This window comes from Antechinus flavipes, chromosome 2, assembly GCF_016432865.1.
Source record: "Antechinus flavipes isolate AdamAnt ecotype Samford, QLD, Australia chromosome 2, AdamAnt_v2, whole genome shotgun sequence".
Classification (NCBI taxonomy): domain Eukaryota; kingdom Metazoa; phylum Chordata; class Mammalia; order Dasyuromorphia; family Dasyuridae; genus Antechinus; species Antechinus flavipes.
In genome coordinates this window covers 299,868,883-299,888,261 of record NC_067399.1, presented here as the reverse complement: position 1 = coordinate 299,888,261, position 19,379 = coordinate 299,868,883, and the positions used below count along the sequence as shown (strand labels likewise).

Genomic DNA, 19,379 nt, shown 5'->3' with positions numbered 1-19,379 from the left:
CTAAGGATGGAATCACACTAAGGACCATGCTTCTCTTTAATTTAAACTTCTTTATATCTTCTGATTTCACTTACAGCAAGAAGGTCAGTATTAGTATAATTCAACTCCTCCAAAAATATGTCAATTAATTTGTTGTTGACAAAGATCTCAAATTTAAAAAAAAAACCAAAGCTCAAATTACCATTTATGGATGAATTTAATACTGTATTTTTTCATACCTTCTGCCCCCTTTTTCCTAGTCTGTCAAACATTACTATCTAAGTAGAACATAGATACATAGGACTGTAGGTAAGTTTTAGTTCTACTTTATTTCACAAGTTGCAAAGGACAAAGATTTCATCATCTAACAGCCAGCCTACTAGTAATAAACCTCTCTACTCAGTCCAGCCAATTCATGGTCAGCCAATGTTAACTTGTTGCTAGGACTATATACAAAACTGGCCTGGTTCCAGCTCTGCATAACAAAGTGCGCCCCCGGCCCCCCCAGAATAAACTCATTACTTCTAAATTCATCACTAGGCTGCTAACACAAGCCCTAATTTACTTTACTTCTCTTCTCTTTTTAAAGGAAGGGAGGATGGAGTATCATACTCCTCCCATTACTTTCCTATATAAATAGAAACACCTCCCAGAAGATTTCATTTTGCATCTGGTGACCTTTCTGGTTTTAGCTCCACTCAACAAGACAATCCTTAGCATTCAGTTCCTGTCCTCTTCCCCCTTCCTCCCCTCCTCACCCGCTGTTTTCCTGCTCCCTTTTGTGTACTTACTTCCCTTTGGACTATACGCTCACTGAGGACTGTGATTGTCCTGTTTTGTTTTTTTGGTTTTTTGTTAATTGTATCCCCAGTGCTCAGCATATCATAGAGACACTTACTAAAATGCTTACTGGATTAGATGAATTCTTCTTTAGAAATTAGAACCTAAGCAGAAATTTTGATATGCTGTCATAGCCATTAAAAACCTATAATAAGGCATCTGAGTTGAATTTTTATGGAAAATTTTTATAATACAATATGTTATAATATTAATATATGGCATGTCATGATAAGTAAATAATATTATATTACTAGTAAATACAAGAGACAGTATGCCTAATAATGAAAGGATAACAAAGACAAGAAAAATATAAAGAACAATACTGAAGTTAACAAAAAGAACCGAGAATTAAATTTTACAATTGAAAATGTTCATAAATGAAGAGGGAAAATTACCTGTCGATGATATGTGATCTGAGTCTCTTGTTCAATTTCAGAGTCCAGTTCTGGAACATCAGACTGATCTGAATCTGACTCATCACTATTAGAGTCAGCTAGACTTTCTGTAATTTTTAAAAGGCATTTATATATTTTTAAAAGCCAATTTTAATCAAGTAATATAAAGTAATAAATAACAACTAGTCAAGTAACAAAAAGATAGAAGGTATAAAACAATCAAATAAAGTTATCTATCCAAATTATACAAACATGAGATGCCAATAAATTATAATCTTCTTCTCCATTCACTAGAAATTCAATAACTCTTAAATCCCTTAGTTAGTTACCCATTGTCTGATATGACAAATTTAATACCGAAATTTAAATTGATCTTATAATGAAAAGAGAAATAGGTCCAAAAAACAAGGAATACTCATTTTAAAGAATATTCTTTTTTAATACTATAGATTTTTATTTACTTTTTTAGGGGGGAGAAGACAATTGGGATTAAGTGATTTGCCCAGAGTCACACAGTTAGTATTAAGTACCTGAGGCTACATTTGAACTCCAGTCCTCCTGACTATAGAACACCTATAACCTAACTGTCCCAAGAATATCCTTTTATCAAAAAATACTTTAATATTTACCCAGAATAAATTATCTTTTTGAATACTCTTACAAAAATTATTTTCTCATGGTTCAGTAGATAAAATGTCTCTAAAACAACCTTGCCTTTCACTGCTCTGTAACCCCATATTTATAATAATAATTAGTATTGCTTAAATTATGTTATTAAATCTGTTTATTTTGGAAATATCAAACAATTACTGATATCATTTTGAAATTAAACATGTGTTTGTGTGTATATTTTTAAAATTTGTATGTAAAATTTTTAAAAAGAAATTACTAACCTTGTGGTGCTATATGAAGGGAATCCTTCAGTTTTCTCTCGGGAATAAACTTCCACTGAAAAACAGAGTGATCTGCTCCACCAATAGAAATAACCCACTGATAATCATGTGACCATCTAACATTGGTTATATGAGCTGAATGACCAATGTATTTTTTAAACTTGGCTCCTAAAACAAAAATACATATATTTAAATAAAGTATTTTTCTACACAATTATGTAAAGGCCAGTTAAAAAAAAAAAGCAGATGCTATATCCATGTAACATTGACCCTCTTTCATGTCTCCCATTAATTCTGCTTAATCTTCAACTAGTGACTCAATTGATGCTAGTTAATAAATGAAAGTAAGTAAGATGCTAGTTAATAAATGAAAAAGTTTTAAACTTTTCCTTTGTAGATTTATAAAATGATCAGGAAGATTAGCTTAAATTGTCACTTTTTAAGGAACTATAGAAAGTCATTTTAAGATATTTATTATTGATTCATTAACAAAATTTTATTGAGTACCTACTACATACAGACAATAGTACTCCATCTCTAACTATGTTGCCTGTACTCTGACCTTTCTTTTACTCCCACCAACACTGTTGTGAGATTCTTGTATCTTGGGCTATGAAAGATATAAAACAAATGTAATACATGGTCCCAGTCTTAAGCCACAATTCTTAAAATAGAATCTAGGGACCTTTGGCAATTCCCAAGACTCTTTTAAGAGATCCACGTAGTCAAACCTACTTTTATAATGATACTAAGACATTTTCATTTCTAATATAGTAAATGTTGCTGGATAAAACCCACATAAACCAAAGTTTCTTTAAAGTCCCCAATAATTTTTAAGTGTATAAAGAGGTTCTGTTAACAAAAAGTTTGAGAACTCCTGTCTTAGAAACTAAGACTAAAGGATTTGTTCTCAATTGATAAAGATAATATGTAACCAGTAAAACTTCTAACTCTAAGTAGGGTATTCTTCTTGTAACAAAACTCTATTCCTCAAAATTTTGCAAATAATGAGCAATGATCTGATGAGGGAGACAACACATTGTGAAACAATTCATGAACAATTTTCTAATCTATAAAATAGAAGTACTACATTATAGCAGGTGTTTTGAATATCAAATGAAGTAATGTATATAATCACGTGCTTTGAAAACCATAACGAACCATATAACTATTGATATCATTATTATACTTTCTTCTGATTTTTAAATGCATTTCATATTATGGCATTAATATAAATATCTTCTTAAAATTTATAGCTAAATGTCAATTAACCAAAAATAGTAATTGGAGGAGAGGCAGATTATTTTTATGCAAAATTTGGGGATTAAAAATTAAACAGAATTTTTTCTTTTAACTCTTACTGAAAATTTTCTGTTTTTCTTTGTATATAGCAAATAGAATATTATTCTATTTTTCTTAATATAACAAACATTTTTGTGGATTCTTGCCTCAGTATGCACATAATGATTGATTATAGCTATAGAGCAGCAAAAATGCAGAGAGTATATGATATTAAGATAAATTTACATTGACTCAGGATAAATATTGAAAATTTTCTGGTTTTCAGATAACCAAGTGTCTAATACCATCATCTTCTATATGTTCTCATAAAAATTTGACATAAGAGAAAAATCTGGATAAAGGTTTGGTTATTAGGTTTTCCAGTTCATTTAAATTTTACTGTATCACATATTCCCTTATGCAATTATTTGAAAAAAGTAAAATCTAAGTATTATTCTTAATGTGAATTTAATTAAGTTAATCACATAATCATTAAGTATAGAATTCATTTCCCTTATTTATCTAACATTGATGACTTGTAAAATAAGGTAAAATTCTCATTCATTTCTACCGGGTTTTTTCCCCTAGTCAAGTGAATATGATGATGCCGTGGAAAGAAAAAAACCCTTACATGCTTAAGTTTTCTTAAACATGGAATTTTAGATTATCATGACAATTTAAAATCATATCTACCAATATAAATGGCATTGCACAATAATTCTACAAATAGGCTAAATAAACTCTGAGTTTTAAAATAATTTGGCTAATTGCTAAACTAGTAATGATTTTATCTCAATGTTCTTTAATCTACCCATCCTTCTAGCTATACCTAACCATAATATCTATTACTGAGAAAGTATATTACTGAAAAGATAAATGTCTCAAAGCAAACATATTCCTACCTTTCAAAATAAACTTTTATTAAAATGGAACAAAAAAGACACACAAAGCATTTCTCTTCCTGAGTGTTTGCTTACAATAATAAACTTCCAACTAATATATCTTCACTTTCACTACCCTAATATTAGTCTTTATTTCCCCTGACCAGAAACTACAGTAATAGGCACTAAAAGGAAAGTATGCTTCTGCTTTTCCTCCAAATTATTCTTCACACTACTGTCATCTTTGTTTTCCTTATGCAATATTGCGATCATGGTACTCTTTTGCTTAAACATCTTCAGAGACTTTCTATCACTCCCAAACTACCTATATCACCTAGCACAAGGGTGGGTAACACCTGCCCTGCGAGCTGGTTAAGGCTAACAAAATCATTTGCCAAGGCAACCACAGGCAATGATGAGGTGACAAGTAGTACAATATCTCCCACTGCTTGAATTCTATAAGTTGATCATTTTGTATGGCCCACAAATGATACAAATATCTAAATGGCCCTTGGCAAAAAAGTTCAAACTCCTCTATTTAACATTCTATCATCTGATGCCATCTAAATTTCTAGACTCATTTCATTTTCCTCTCCATCACTGCTATTTGCTTCTGACAAACCAGTCTGTTTTTCTACAACGTGAAAATCCCCTAAGTTTGCTCATCTCCATCTTTTTGATCACATTATACACAATACTTTTCCTGGTACTATTTTCTCCACTCAATTACTGGCAAATTTCTATCTATTCTTCAAAACACAATCCAAATGTTGCCTCCTCCATGAACTTTTCCATGTTCTCCTCTGTGATAAATGACCTTCAGCTTGGACCTTACATAACACTTTTGTTTTTTAGTTTTGTAATATGCATTGTAACCATTTCTGTCTTCACTACCTAAAAGATAATAAGCTGTAGAAAATACAAGAAAATCTCAAACTTATCTTCTCCAATATTTAGTATAGTTCTCAACAAAAAAAAAAAAAAATCGCTTTGCTTAATTCTATCTGTTGAAATTCTACCCGAACAAACACATCAAATACCAATTTGCTTTTGAAGCCTTTCATGACTTACTCCATCTAAACTAATCTTTCTCTCCTTGGATTTCTTACTAACATTTTGATTTATACCTTTCCTATGAACTTATATTTTATTTTGTGGTAGCTACTAAAGATAATTTTAAATCTTACCCTCTGAATATTTTAAAAAATCAGGTCTGAATCTTATTCTTCTTTGTATCTTCTAATTCTTTGCATGCTTATCTACCTATTTCAAAAATCTATGATTTCAATAGTGTTCACACTGCCTTAACTAACACAAACTGCAACCTTACTTAGTAGATGATCCTTAAAAGTAACTGTAGATGAACAATTCATCACTTTTTTAGTCAACAGGGAGACTGTTCTCTCTTGAAACAAGCCTAATTTCAGACATTAAATTGAAAAGACTGCCTGATTTCAAAGTCTCTTAAGGTTGGTAAGATTTGTCAGACTTTAAATTCTACTGGCATTGTCTTTAAAAATTCAGGGTTATTTCAACACAAACATGGAAAATGGTGTGAAACTTTAGTGGTGGAAACTTTATACAGCAGGAGGTAAATACATATTTGATAAATTAATTTTAGAATAGTTAACCAATTTCCTTTAGTTCTGAGCTCAATTTTCTTAAGACTTGTGTCCATGATAAAAGCTAATTTAGTATACTGCTACATGGGTATATATTCTGAAACAAAAAAATATCAAATGTTTATTTCCTCTATTTGTGTCACTAAAGAATATAACATAAAATTAAGAGAAAATGGATTCTAATACAATATATAGAGTAATGTAGTACAGTACCATCCTAAAATGGCAAACTTGGAAGTCTGGCTCAAATTCAATTATGTTATGATTTTCATGTGTACCTTACGTATAGTAGGCACTTGAAAACTCTGTTAAATACATGATGAACAAATATACAAACTCATAAGAAAAATGCAGTAATTTATCAGTATACTCATATGGATTATAAATTTTTCTAGTTAAGAGATAAAGACGAAAAGAGTGATTTCCTGTCACCAAGAGTATAGATATATATTCCTTATTTCTCATCCTAATGAAATTTGCAGGAAGTAAAATTTCCTATAGAGTCCAATATATGAAAAATGGTTTTCTTATATTAAAATAACTCCAGGTTTAACATTCTAATTTTGCTCAAAGATAATTTTTACTTTTCTTACTTAAAAAAAGTAATCAAAAATATTTTCAAAAAAGGCTGTAAAATCTTATATTAATACTTTGAATTTCATGAAAGAATTTAACAGTATATAACAATAACAGACAGGATATTTGATAAAAGGTACCTTTTCTTAAACAAGGATATCGGAATAGTTTTATAATTCCATAGTCATCAGCTGTAACTAAAACTTGGCCAATAAAATTTCCATCTACAGAATTTATATCATTGATATCAGAATACTTAGGCCAAATTCCATTAACCTCAAGGCCTGAAACACAAGTCCATGAAGCCCATTGAACACCTTTCATTTCTTCTTTATTTGTCACTTCTTTTCCACCTAAAATTAAATCAAATTGTTTTCATTTTAAAAATTCATTTTAATTGCTTCCCTCCCCCCGCCCCATCTAGTCTAATCTTAAATGCTATGAATTTTCCCACCTGTTAGAGTGAAAAATCTAAAAGTATGATTGTACATTTTTGGAAAAAGGAAAAGCTGATAGCTTAAGACATGAAATAATTAAACGAAGCCATTTCCAGTTCTTTAAAAACACAAATATTCACAGGGTAATCAAGGCTACCATGGAAAGCAAAACTAATCACTATTAGAATTGGAGTATATAAAACTGTATTGGACTGATTCATGAAAAGGAGGAAGAGCTAGGCTAGTAGTAACTCAGCAGCTCAAAAAAGGGAAGCCAGGAAGTGAGCTTTAAAAAAAATAAGATTCAAGGAAAGCAATCAAAATTAAAAGCTAACAAATTAAAGTAGGGGATGTTAAAAATCATCTTAGTCAAGAGATTTTAATGGACCCTATCCATAAATTCAGATTTTCTTTGTATATAAGTTGCCAGTGAAAAATACGGTGTAAAATATAACATAAAAAATTCATTATGTTATAAATAAGAACTAGTTTACTTAACTATTATACTAAGCTAGCCAATTACAGACAATAATTATACTTCATTTTTATTTAATTTTTGTAAAAACCATGTTCATATCATTTAAATTTATTTGAATTTGCACTATAAGTTATGCTTATTTTCAAATTATCCTTTATGAAGTTTACCAAGCTGAATCCATTTTTTCAATTGAATACATTGAATCAAATTTTCATCATTTAGTTCATATCAGATAAGAAAAGAAACACATTTTACAATCCTATCCAAAATACAGTGGAATTCTGCTATAATGATATTCATTGTACAATTTAATTAATTATAAAGTGAGTTCATTTTGGATCTTATTCAAAGATTTAGTTAATTAATTGCCAAAGGAATCCCATTATAATGTACTATCATCTGTGAAATGAGTGAGTTAAACTATATAATTTATAAGGTTTCTTTCAGTTTTACAATTGTCTTTCATTGTAATTTAGTCTGTAATCAGACCCCAAAGACAATGTGGTTTTATTAAACCACAAATATAAATATTGATTATGCTATCTTTTTGATAACAAATTTTAAAAATTTTGTGAACATTGCATAAAATCTTTGTGGAGTATATAGTGTATTAAAAAAAAACAATCTTACTTGGCATCCTATAAAATAGTCTTTTTCCACTTCCATCATTGGTCTGTAAATATCTACTGTCTGAAGACCAATCCAAATGAGTAATGAAACTAAGAGATCCAACACATTCTCCAACTTTTTTGTACCGCTGGACAACTCCATAAATATCAACTGAGCTGTCATTTGATCCAACAGCAAGGAAAGTTCCATCTGGTGAATATTTTAGTTCATGAATAGCTTCCTTTCTATCTTTAATATGAACGACTTCTGTCATATCTCTGTAGGAGAGAAAGAAAATTTGCCACACACATAAAAAGCAAGGTACTCTAGTGTTGATTGAATTTTCAAATTTGTATCTAATGAAATATGAAAATGAGGTTATAGTGAAAATGGTAAAAAAAAAAAAGAACTAAAAATGACAATTAAACAGAGTTAACACTGAAACAGTCATTTAATACATATGACAAGAAGAATAATATATACAATTCAGTGTATGTTTTACAGTTTTAAAAATAAGGATAGTCAATAAACATTCTAATATCTTACTAAACAGGCACTTGGTCAACAAAGAGAAGGAATAAAACAGTAAAATTTTAATAAATTAAAATACATAGATTTTGTAGTTCTCACATAAATATTATATCTTACTATAAATACTATGATTTCAAAATATTAAAATTTAAAATTATATACATAATTCTCCATAGTAAAAAGACAAAAATGAAAATCAAATATATAGTAACATTTTAAAAGGCATGTATTGCTTCATATATATGCATGCACACATATATGTATACATATGCACAGATGTAAATGTATGCATGTGTTATGTCATGATAGTTTTTCCTGTATCTTTTACAGAGTATGGAATTCTTTTGTATTTATAGATCACTTCATCTCAGATATACAAGTTCCTCAAAGATAATAATTATACCTTTACATATTTCAAACTATATCTTTTATACACTATACTTTGCATTATCACCTTTATTTTCTACCCACAATTGTGTGCTATCCTGTTAACAAAAAGTAACATTTTATATAACTTATGTTTCTATGTAAACTCACAAAAGTATTAACAGCCATGGAAATAGATTTTTATAAATTACAGTAATGCAAAGAATACCTGATATGACAAATTAGGAAAGGGATACTTTCACATGCCTGATTTTGGACTTGTCTCACTGACACCTCAACCTTCTTTAGTGCTATTACGCTTCACCCGTGCTTCACTCCTCTTACTCTGACTGTGTCCTCTCTCAGTACTACAGATGAGTAAATATTCTTTTCATAGTAGATTATCTGGTGGAATCTAAAATAAAGAGTAGCATCACTGAACATTTCAGATATAAACATATCAGTGAAGAGACTGAATAACTTTTGTAAAGGGAAATATATCACCTATAATTTTTTAAAAGGGCAAATAAGTACACGGTCAAGAATGAGACACAAAATTTCAGAAAGAGTTTGACAATATTTCACAGCACGGGGATCTTTTAAAAAGATGTCAAATCACTATGAAATGGGGAATGAAGATTTAAGATAGAAGCATAGCTTAAAGAAGAAATAAAGGGTATGGGCTAAAATATTTATAAATAATTTAGAAGATAAAATGCATTTTCAACTTGATAAGATTGAACAGTGCCATTAAACTCTATTAGATTATAAAAAAACAAACTGATAAGATTATGGGGGGAAAGGACAAGAAAATATCACAAAGCTACTTGAATGAGACAAAAAAGAGATCAGTCTTACTGTGTTATTTTGAGTAAGGGGGAGATATATAAAATACAGATGGATTCTAAATAAGCAATTCTTGCTCAAAAAAGGTATCTGGGAGCCAGGGCTTACTATTCTCTGGAGAAGCCTACCTGAAGGGTTACTATACCCAAAAGGTCAAAAAAAATTGGTTAACATTAATTATCACAAAAAGAATAAAATAGAAAACATATATAAATAGAAATAAAATTAAAATATAAATATTTAAATAAAATAATAAAATAAAACACATATAAAAATAAAACATATATAAAGCATTATCCAACACTTGAACAAAATAAGAATGAACCTGAATCTAGGACAGTTCAATTAAGGTGCTTCAACTCCTTGACCTGGCATTTAAGACCTTCCATAATCTAACTCCAACCTATCACTCAAATTTTATTTCACTCTGTTCTCCCTTCATATACATATTCTATATTCCAACATATTCTATATTCCAACACTCTGTTCTATTTGCCATTCCTCAAATTTATCCTAGGCTAACATGATCTGTACCTTTGTTCATCCTGTTCCATATCTTCTATGATATTTGTTTATGGAAATCTTAATATTTTTCAATGCCTAGCTAAAATGCTATTCATTTCTATAAAGTTATCCATGACTTCCCTGGCTAGAATCCAATCTCATGAGTATTTTATTCTCTTATTCATCTCACATTTCTCTATATTTATATTTTACCATGCTCACAAGACTATAAAGACTATATCTTATCTTTGAATATCTCCCTATCCTCCCTATCATTACCATTAATCTATCATCTCATTAACATTAGTTGAAATGAATAAATGAAAACAGGTTCAGAGACAGAATTAAAATAATTGAAGAAAAAGACTGGTAAAAGTTGCTACAAAAGAATCCTACTCCTAAAATGATTAGGATACTTTAGTCAGTAAATACAACAACTCTACTTAAAATAATAAAAATTATGACAGGACAGAAACGTCATCACTTATATTGTCCTCTCATTCTCTTCTTTTTTCTACTTTCTAATGAAATGTGTGACCTTTTTTCTATTTTTACCTTGATCTCAACCAGTTGTCTTTCCCAGTTGACTGTTCCTTACAATTATCTATCACTACCTTAATAAATTTTAATGTCCATAGCTATTACTTACTTCTCTACTGTCTACCACAGGGGTCTTCAAACTTTTTAAATAGGGGGCCAGTTCACTGTCCCTCTGACTATTGGAGGGCCGGAGTATAGTAAAAACAAAACCTTTGTTTTGTGAGCCTTTAAAGAAAGAAACTTCATAGCCCTGGGTAAAGGGGATAATCATCCTCAGCTGTTACATCTGGCCCGCGGGCCATAGTTTGAGGACCTCTGGAACACACCTATTTTTCCTATCTTTAAAAATCCTCACTAAACTTACATCTCCTAATGTCATTAGCTTTTATTTTTACTATTTTTATTATTAACCCATTTATTCATCATAACTTTATTGATCCTACTTCCTCTCCCTTCTCACTTCTTAATTTTTTGCAACACAACTTGCAATCTTATTGTTTCATTGAAATTGCTCTCTCCAAAGTTATTAACAGAGTTGTGAACCAATTCAACCATTCTGAAGAACAATTTGAAACTATGTCCAGAGGGCTATAAAATCAAGCATACTCTTTGATCCAGCAGCGCCACTATTGGGTTTGAATCCCAAAGAGATGAGAAAACAGGGGAAAGAACCCACATGTGAAAAAATGTTTGTAGCCACTCTTTTCATGGCAGCAAGGAACTGGAAATTGAGTGGATACCCATCAACTGGGGAATGGCTGAATAAGTTGTAAAATATGAATGTAATGGAATATGATTGTTCTATAAAGGATGAGCAGATTGATTTCAGAGAGGCCTGGAAAGATTTATATGAATTGATGCTGAATGAAGTAAGCAGGACTAGGAGGACATTGAACACAGTAACAGCAAGATTGTGACAAACTTAGTCTTTCTCAGCCATAAACTAATCCAAGAAAATTCCAATAGACTTGGGATAGAAAATACCATCCACATCTACAGAGAGAGAATTATGGAAATTGAATATGGATTGAAATATGTATTTTTACCTTTCTGTGTTTTTTCTTCCTCGGTTTTTTCCTTTTTTTTTCTTTTACAACATGACTAATATGGAAATATGTTTAAAATGACTCTATGTGTATTACCTATATCAGATTGCTTGTTGTCTTGGGAAGTGGAGCAAGAAGGCAGAGAGAAAGAAATAAAGTAAGAAACTTTGCTGGCCAAAATAAAAAGTTACCAATAATCTCTTAATTGTCAGATGTGATGGCCTTTTCTCAGTCCTCATCTTTTCCCCACCTCTCAACAAAATCTGACACTGCTGACCACTTTTCTCTCTGAATTTTCACTCTGTCTGATCACTGTTCAGATTCCTGTTGGTTCATTATAGTTATAACTCCAAGGCTCTTAAATCCCCTCCTCCTTCTGAACTTCCCTATTTTTGTTAAGGTCACAACTCTCTTAAAAGTCACCTAGGTCAAACTTTCCCTCAACTCACATATTCAATCAATTATCAACATTTTGTTTCTACTTTGCAAACATCTCTCACATATATCTTTTTTTCTGCTTCACATCCTACTTCAACTATTGATCATCTTCAACCAGGATCTTTGAAATAGCCTTCATCATAACTCATCTCCATGCCATAAGTCTTTTTCCTGCACAGGTCTGAGCACATCATTTCCCAACTCAAAATATAATGGCTTCCTATAGATTCTAGGATCAAGTGTAAGCTGTTATTTGGTTTTCAGCACCCTCCACAACCCAATCCCATCCCAATCTACCAGCCAAATTGGTTTTCTTGCTGTTTTTCATATGACAGTCCAATCTCCTTTACACGGACTGTCCCTCATACCTAAAATGCATTCTCTCTTCACCTTCACTTTTTAGAAGCCCTAATTTCCTTCAAAATCCAGCTTTAATGTCACCTTCAATATGAGGTCTTTTCTGATCTCCAAGTTGTTAATGAAATACGCCAAGATTAGTGTGGAATTTGCATCTCTATACTTTGCAATGCTAGAAAGACAACACTACATGTCATATTCATATTTAACATATTAGTTATGCTGTATTAGTTATAGTGATTTTTAAATAGCTCTTTAAAGTTTAAAGCTCTTAATTACAATCTTCATGGCCTTCAGTACCTGCTATTGAGAAGGTATTCTCCATATTGCTAAGAACTACTGGAATTAACTCTTTAAGCAGGTTGTGGTTTGTTCAGTCGTGTCTGGAATCATGACTCCATCTGGGGTTTTCTTGGCAGAAATACTGAATTGGTTTGCCATTTCCTTCTCCAGCTCATTTTACAAATGAGAAACCAAGGCAAATACTTCCTGAACTTCAGAACTAGCAATCTACCCATTGTACCACTTAGCTGCTCTTTATGCACGTTATTCCCTATTAATCATAAGATATTTTATTTGCTTAGTCATCCTTCATGACTCACTATTGCTTTTATCTTTAAACATCAGAACATAAAAATATAATATAATATTCATCTTATACATATATTTTATACTAGTAGTGCAAATCTCTCAATACTGAACATTTTTTAATCAAGTTCCTGGATAAGTTTATCTTTTAAGAAAACAAATAACACCGTCACCTTATATTTTCTCCTCAATCTTGGGAGAATTGATATCTATATCCTTTAACAAACACAAAGCAAATGTAAACTTCTGAAATAGGCTCTAAACATGATCTACATTGTAGTTCTTGACGACTTAATTTTTCTGCTAGGTGGTTAATTCCCTGGGGGCAAGGACTATGTTTTGTTTTGTTTTATAATTCTTCCATATTTTAGTAAGTCCAGGATGTGATTAAGTGTGGGTATTCTCTGTACTAATACAACTATCTTAACATACATTTGTTGATCATCATGTCCTCTATTGATGCAGATCTAAACTCATGCGTAACTTAAAAGAAGCTTCAAGAATTTCTAGGGACAAAAAAAATTATCATTTGGAAACCAATCAGCTGATTGACCTCTACATATTTCATCTTTTCTATTTTCTCACAAGTGAACCTCTCACTCAGAGAAGCTTCTCTTTCTATAGCTCTTTGTCTGCACAAGACAACCATAATCAAGAAGTATCTGAGCAAAAAAAAAAAAACTTTAAGAAGCTAACAATTTAATGAGGAAGATCACAGGCTAATAAATATATATGTAATAAGCTACACACAAGATGTAATTAACAGATAATAATTATTAATTATTATCAGAGGAAATAATTAATAATTATTAATTAACAGAGGAATTAAGAGGAGTTATATGGAAAGACATTCTGTAAAGGATGAAATTTTAGATGGAAAATAAAAGAAGTCAGGAGGTGAACAGGGAGGTGAAAGAGGAAAAGCGTTCCAGGCATGCAAGACAGCCAAAGAGAATACTCAGAGCTGAGAGATGGAACAAATTGTGTGTGGAACAACTAGAAGGCCACTGTCACTAGATGAAGAGCTTATGTTCAGTGGTAAAGTGTAAGAAGTCTGCAAAGACAATAGGGAGTGGTTATAAAGGACTTTGAATGGCAAACAGCTTTTTGGTTTTGCTCCTGAAGGCAAACCATAGTTTGTTCTGAGAATTGGACCTGTGCTTCAGAAAAATCACTTTGTTGTTGTTGTTTTGTCCTTTGTTTTAAAAAAGGAATGACATCAGAAGGGTAATGTCTTGAATTGCAAGTGGCCTGTATTTGAGTGACACAAAGATGTGCAAAGTCAGATTCACTCTCTCCTCCAGTCATCTGAAGTCCAGTGGCAAACCATATATCAAGACAACTGGTGATTGCCCCAATGGTTGCAGGGAGAGACCATGGCAATCTTTCCAGGTCTGTTTATGTAAGGCAACACCCATGCTATATAATTAAAGACTACGTAGGAACTGAGGCAAAAGATGAGTTTGCCCTTATAAAATGAATCAATCTTGATGGGGAAGATCTTCAGAATTTCTGAGCAGAACAGAAACAAGTGCTATTTACACTCATTCTGAGCCATCAAAATGGAAACAATGAGCAACTGGGGCTAGGGCAGGGACCTATTTAACTGGCCAATCAGTGAAAATTAGAATGATCTGATCACTGTAGTAGTTAAATGAGGATGAATTAGAGTGAGGAGAGAGTTGGGGCAGGCAGACTCACCCACAGACTTGTATAATAATCAAGGAATGAAGAAAGGAAAGCCACTAAAATAGTGGCCCTGTGAGAAGAGATAAAGAGGTACATTCAAGGGATGTCCAAAAGGTGAAATTGGCAGGCCTTGGCAATAACTTGGATGAGGTTAGAGATAGAGATTTAGTGAGGAATCTAGGAAAATTCCTAACTTGTGAATCTAGGGGACTGGAAAGATGGTGCTGCCCTCTACAATAAGATGGAAGGAGAACTCAGGATTAAAGATAACGAGTTCTGTTCAGGGTAAGTTTCAGATACCTTGAACTAGATGTCCAGGAGACATCTGTAAGGCAGGTGGAGATGTGAGACTAGAAGTCAGCACAGAAAATAGTTCAAGAGTATTAAATCCATAGGAACTGATGAGATCATCAAGTGAAGCAGAGGAAAAATGTAAGAGGCTTAAGATAGGACTCTGAGGTACACCCATGTATAAAAAAAGTAATCAGGAGGAAAATTCAACAAAAGAGACAGAAGAACAGTCAAGAGAGGTGGAAGGAGAACTTGTAGCTAGTGTTATCCCAAAAACCTATAGAGAAGAGAGTACCAAGGAGGAGAGCATCATTAACAGCATGAAAAGCTACAGAGAGGTCAAGGAAAATGAGAATTGAAAAAAATACTGGCTTTATTAACTAAGAGATTATTAATAACTTTGAAGAAAGTCATTTCAACAGAACAAGAAGACTGGAAGCCAGATTGTAAGGCATAAGGGAAAGGGGAGTTATGAGATATTCGAAAAGAGATGAAAAGGTTTAGAAGAGCTGTATTGGATAGTGAGACAGTGTGTTGATAAAAGACATATGGTAGTAGTACCCAACAGCAGTTGAAGGTTAGTGAAGTTTGCAATGAAACTAGTTAGAATAATTATGTGATTTTCTCCATTTTAATTCAGCAGCATATGTGTAGGAGTGGATGGTGGGTGTAATCATTGAGGCTTAGCTGGGTATAATCAGTCAAATAATAAGGACATTAAGGATTCAAGAGAAGAGGACAGTATGGAGTTGAATTAGGAGAAAAGAAAAGAGTGGCCAATATAGAGAAGAGATCCTGGGAAAGATGTGATAGTTAAAGAGATTGGGGGTCACAATGTGACTGAAGAATAAGGTTATATAAGAGAAGACAGAAAGAAAGGTTAAAAAAAAACCAATGGATTATGGCTGGATTAAGGAATTTCTTGAACTCTTGAAGATGGAGATGGTATATTAGTGGGTAATAGCAAGATCAACTGTATGACTAATTTCAAGTGTGGTTTTAAGTCAGTGGAGGAATAATTTGTAGCAGGTGAGGAGGTTGAGGAAATGAATGGTTAGGATGTTGTGGGGGGGATTGATATGAATGTTGAAGATTCCTATTGTGAGGGCAAGTTTAACACTTAATGAGTTCTTAATGAGGAAGAGAAAGAAATTGTAAGCCAGGTATCAAATTTGCTGCAGAAGGAAAGGGAATGACTTACAGGTCTGTAAAAAAAATGGCTACTAGAATTCTGACTGGCTATGAATAGCTTGAACTTCAAAAGAAGAGAAATGATAGAAGGGGAAAGCCTAAAGCACAGTATGCAGCATGAGCCAAAGAGAATGAGTGAAAGAATACTTAGTACTAGAAGAATGGCCAGAGAAACTGTCATCAGGGAAAGAGCTAACCATGAGTGGGAGAGAAGCAGATTAAAGAAAGGGAAATGGCACAGTGGAAGAATTGGTAATATTTGGTCAAAACTTTGGGGTAGAGGGGTTGAAAAGGATGGTAATGAGAAATCAGGTCATGAAGAATGGACAATAGAGTTTGGATGATGATCTCCAGGAGCTCAGTCATATTCATGCTGATTTTTCTCCTGCTTCCATGTTTGATTTCCTGGATTTTTTTTTTTTTTAACTCCTCTGCAGCAGCCTTCTTATCTTAGTGATGCCACTATTCCTGCAGTCATCTCCTCTAATTGTTCCTGCCTGGCATCACCATCTGATGGAATGGTCAGGCCATGCATATATACTTTTCTATAGATTACACTCATAATTCTCTAGATTTGCCATCTTCTCCAATATAGTTCCCTACTCTCTACCCTATACCTGCCTTCTAGATCTCTTTTGTGTGTTATCCTCCCCCATTAAAAATATGTGCTCCTTGAGAATAGTTTGTCTTGAAGAAATTAAAACCATCTATAATATAAAAGGCTCTAATACACTACTGTTCAGAGAAAGGAAATTAAGATAACTCTGAGGTACCACTACACACCTCTCAGACTGGCTAAGATGACAGGAAAAGATAATGACAAATGTTGGAGAGGATGCAGGAAAACTGGGACACTGATACATTGTTGGTAGAGTTGTGAATTGATTCAAAAATTCTGAAGAGCAATTTGGAACTATCCTCAAAGGGTTATCAAACAGTGTATCCCTTTTGACCCAGTAGTGTTTCTACTGGGCCTGTGTTCCAAAGAGATCTTAAAGAAGGAAAAGGACCTGTATGTGCAAAAATGTTTGTGGCAGCCCTTTTTGTAGTGGCTAGAAACTGGAAACTGAATGGATGCCCATCAGTTGGAGAATGGTTGAACAAGTTGTGGTTTATGAATATTATGGAATATTATTGTTCTGTAAGAAATGATCAGCAAGATGATTTCAGAGAGACCGGGAGAGACTTATATGAACTGATGCTGAGTGAAGTGAGTAGAATCAAAAGAACCACAAGATTACATGATGATTAACTGTACTGGACATGGCTCTTTTCAACAGTGAGATTATTCAGGCCAATTCCAATAGACTTGTGATGGAGAGCCATCTGCATCCAGAGAGAAGACCGTGGGAACCATGTGTATTTCACAACACAGTATCTTCAATCTTTTATAATGCTGTTTGCTTGCTTTTTGTTTTCTCTCATTTTTTTCTTTTTTATCTGACTTTTCTTGTGCAGCATAATAAATGTGGAAAAATGTGTAGAAGAATTGCTCATGTTTAACATATATGGAATTACTTGCTGTCCATGGAGGAGGAAGAAAAATTTGCAACACAAGGTTTTGCAAGGGTGAATGTTGAAAACTATCTTTGCATATATTAAAAATAAAAAGCAATTTAAAAAGAGAATAGTTTGTCTTTTTTACTTGCAATTTTCTATCCTACATTTAGCTAATGCTTGACTCATCCAGTTATTTATCTAATCTGATCATCAAATAAGAGATGTATCATTCACCACAGGGCCACAATTTGAAGCCTTTACACCTTAATAAAGCTGTTTAAAATTTAGGTTTCACTGTCATAATCTTCAAGAATCCAAGACACCACTACACCACAATGAAATACTAGAAGACTTTAGTGTTTTTACACATATGTATGTTACACAGATATACGAAGTCTGGAAAGACCACTGGTCAGATTCATTATGGAATGTCTTACATTTTTTAGGTCTTCCCTCTTTCATGCCTCTTTTCTCCTTCCCTGGAATCATATGATTGGTTATGTTCCATTCTATGATTTTGCTAGCCATTCTGTATCCATTCCCACAAAGATTAGTTAAAGAACACTATACTCTATGACTCCAGCTCTACATAGAAAGCAGAGAGAAAGCAAGAAGCAGCTATGATCAGGTAAGTCTGTATTGAAATTTAAGGTATAGCAAAAAAGTGTTATGTACATATGTCTTTGAAAATGTTATTGAATTACTTTGAATGGCTACCTATCTGGCTGCATGTCATAGCACATCATTTACTTATTTTTTTAAGTGAAGATGGTTTTACACCAATATCACAATGCATTGGATTTCAATAGAGATGTATTATAGTGTTCTGGGACTTGATATAATTAGAACAATGTCACCTGTGAAAAGTGGCATTTGGAAAATTTTTTGTTCACACTAGCACCTTGTTCTGTCATGGAGACTGCAAGAGAATCTTTTTCATGACAGTAGCATACACCATAAATATTTCTCACTATTTTAAACCTTACTTAACATCAAAACTCAGCAGATCAGTAAACAGAGTAAACAAGTCTTTGGATCATATGCCTTGAAGGATCTTAGATAATGTATAAACGTGTAGAAGACATTAAAGAACAGGCCTAAGGCTGGATTTTGTTTCACCAACTCATTTTTTTTTTTTTAGAAATCAATAAACATCAGACAAAATGGGATATTATATTCCTTCTCTTACTTGAGGTACTTGCTTGAAGAGTTATGGGTTAAGACAAGATAAATAAAAGGAAATACTGCTTATTATAAGTAATCAACTTATGGGACTCATAAGCAAAAGGCAGAATAATATAAAAATTTTGAGATCTATGAATAAAATAATAGTGAAATAATGATAATTTATATTTAAATAGAAGTTACAAAGCACTTCATATTTATTTTTTCATTTGATCACAACAACCCACTGAGATAGCTAGTATAGCTAATTAATTCCTATGGACCATACTGTCCATTGGGTTTTCTTGACAGAGATATAGAAGCAACTGTCAACTGG

The 19,379-nt window shown here is 32.5% G+C and overlaps 1 protein-coding gene across 1 annotated transcript in view; it reads right to left on the bottom strand.

Moving 5' to 3' along the window:
- The window catches only part of EML5 (EMAP like 5), a 206,645-nt gene that overhangs the window by 148,811 nt on the left and 38,455 nt on the right, over positions 1-19,379 (bottom strand). The window contains 4 exon segments of the mRNA XM_051977455.1: positions 1,215-1,321; positions 2,108-2,275; positions 6,608-6,820; positions 8,013-8,269. Coding sequence (XP_051833415.1) covers positions 1,215-1,321; positions 2,108-2,275; positions 6,608-6,820; positions 8,013-8,269 — 745 coding nt within the window.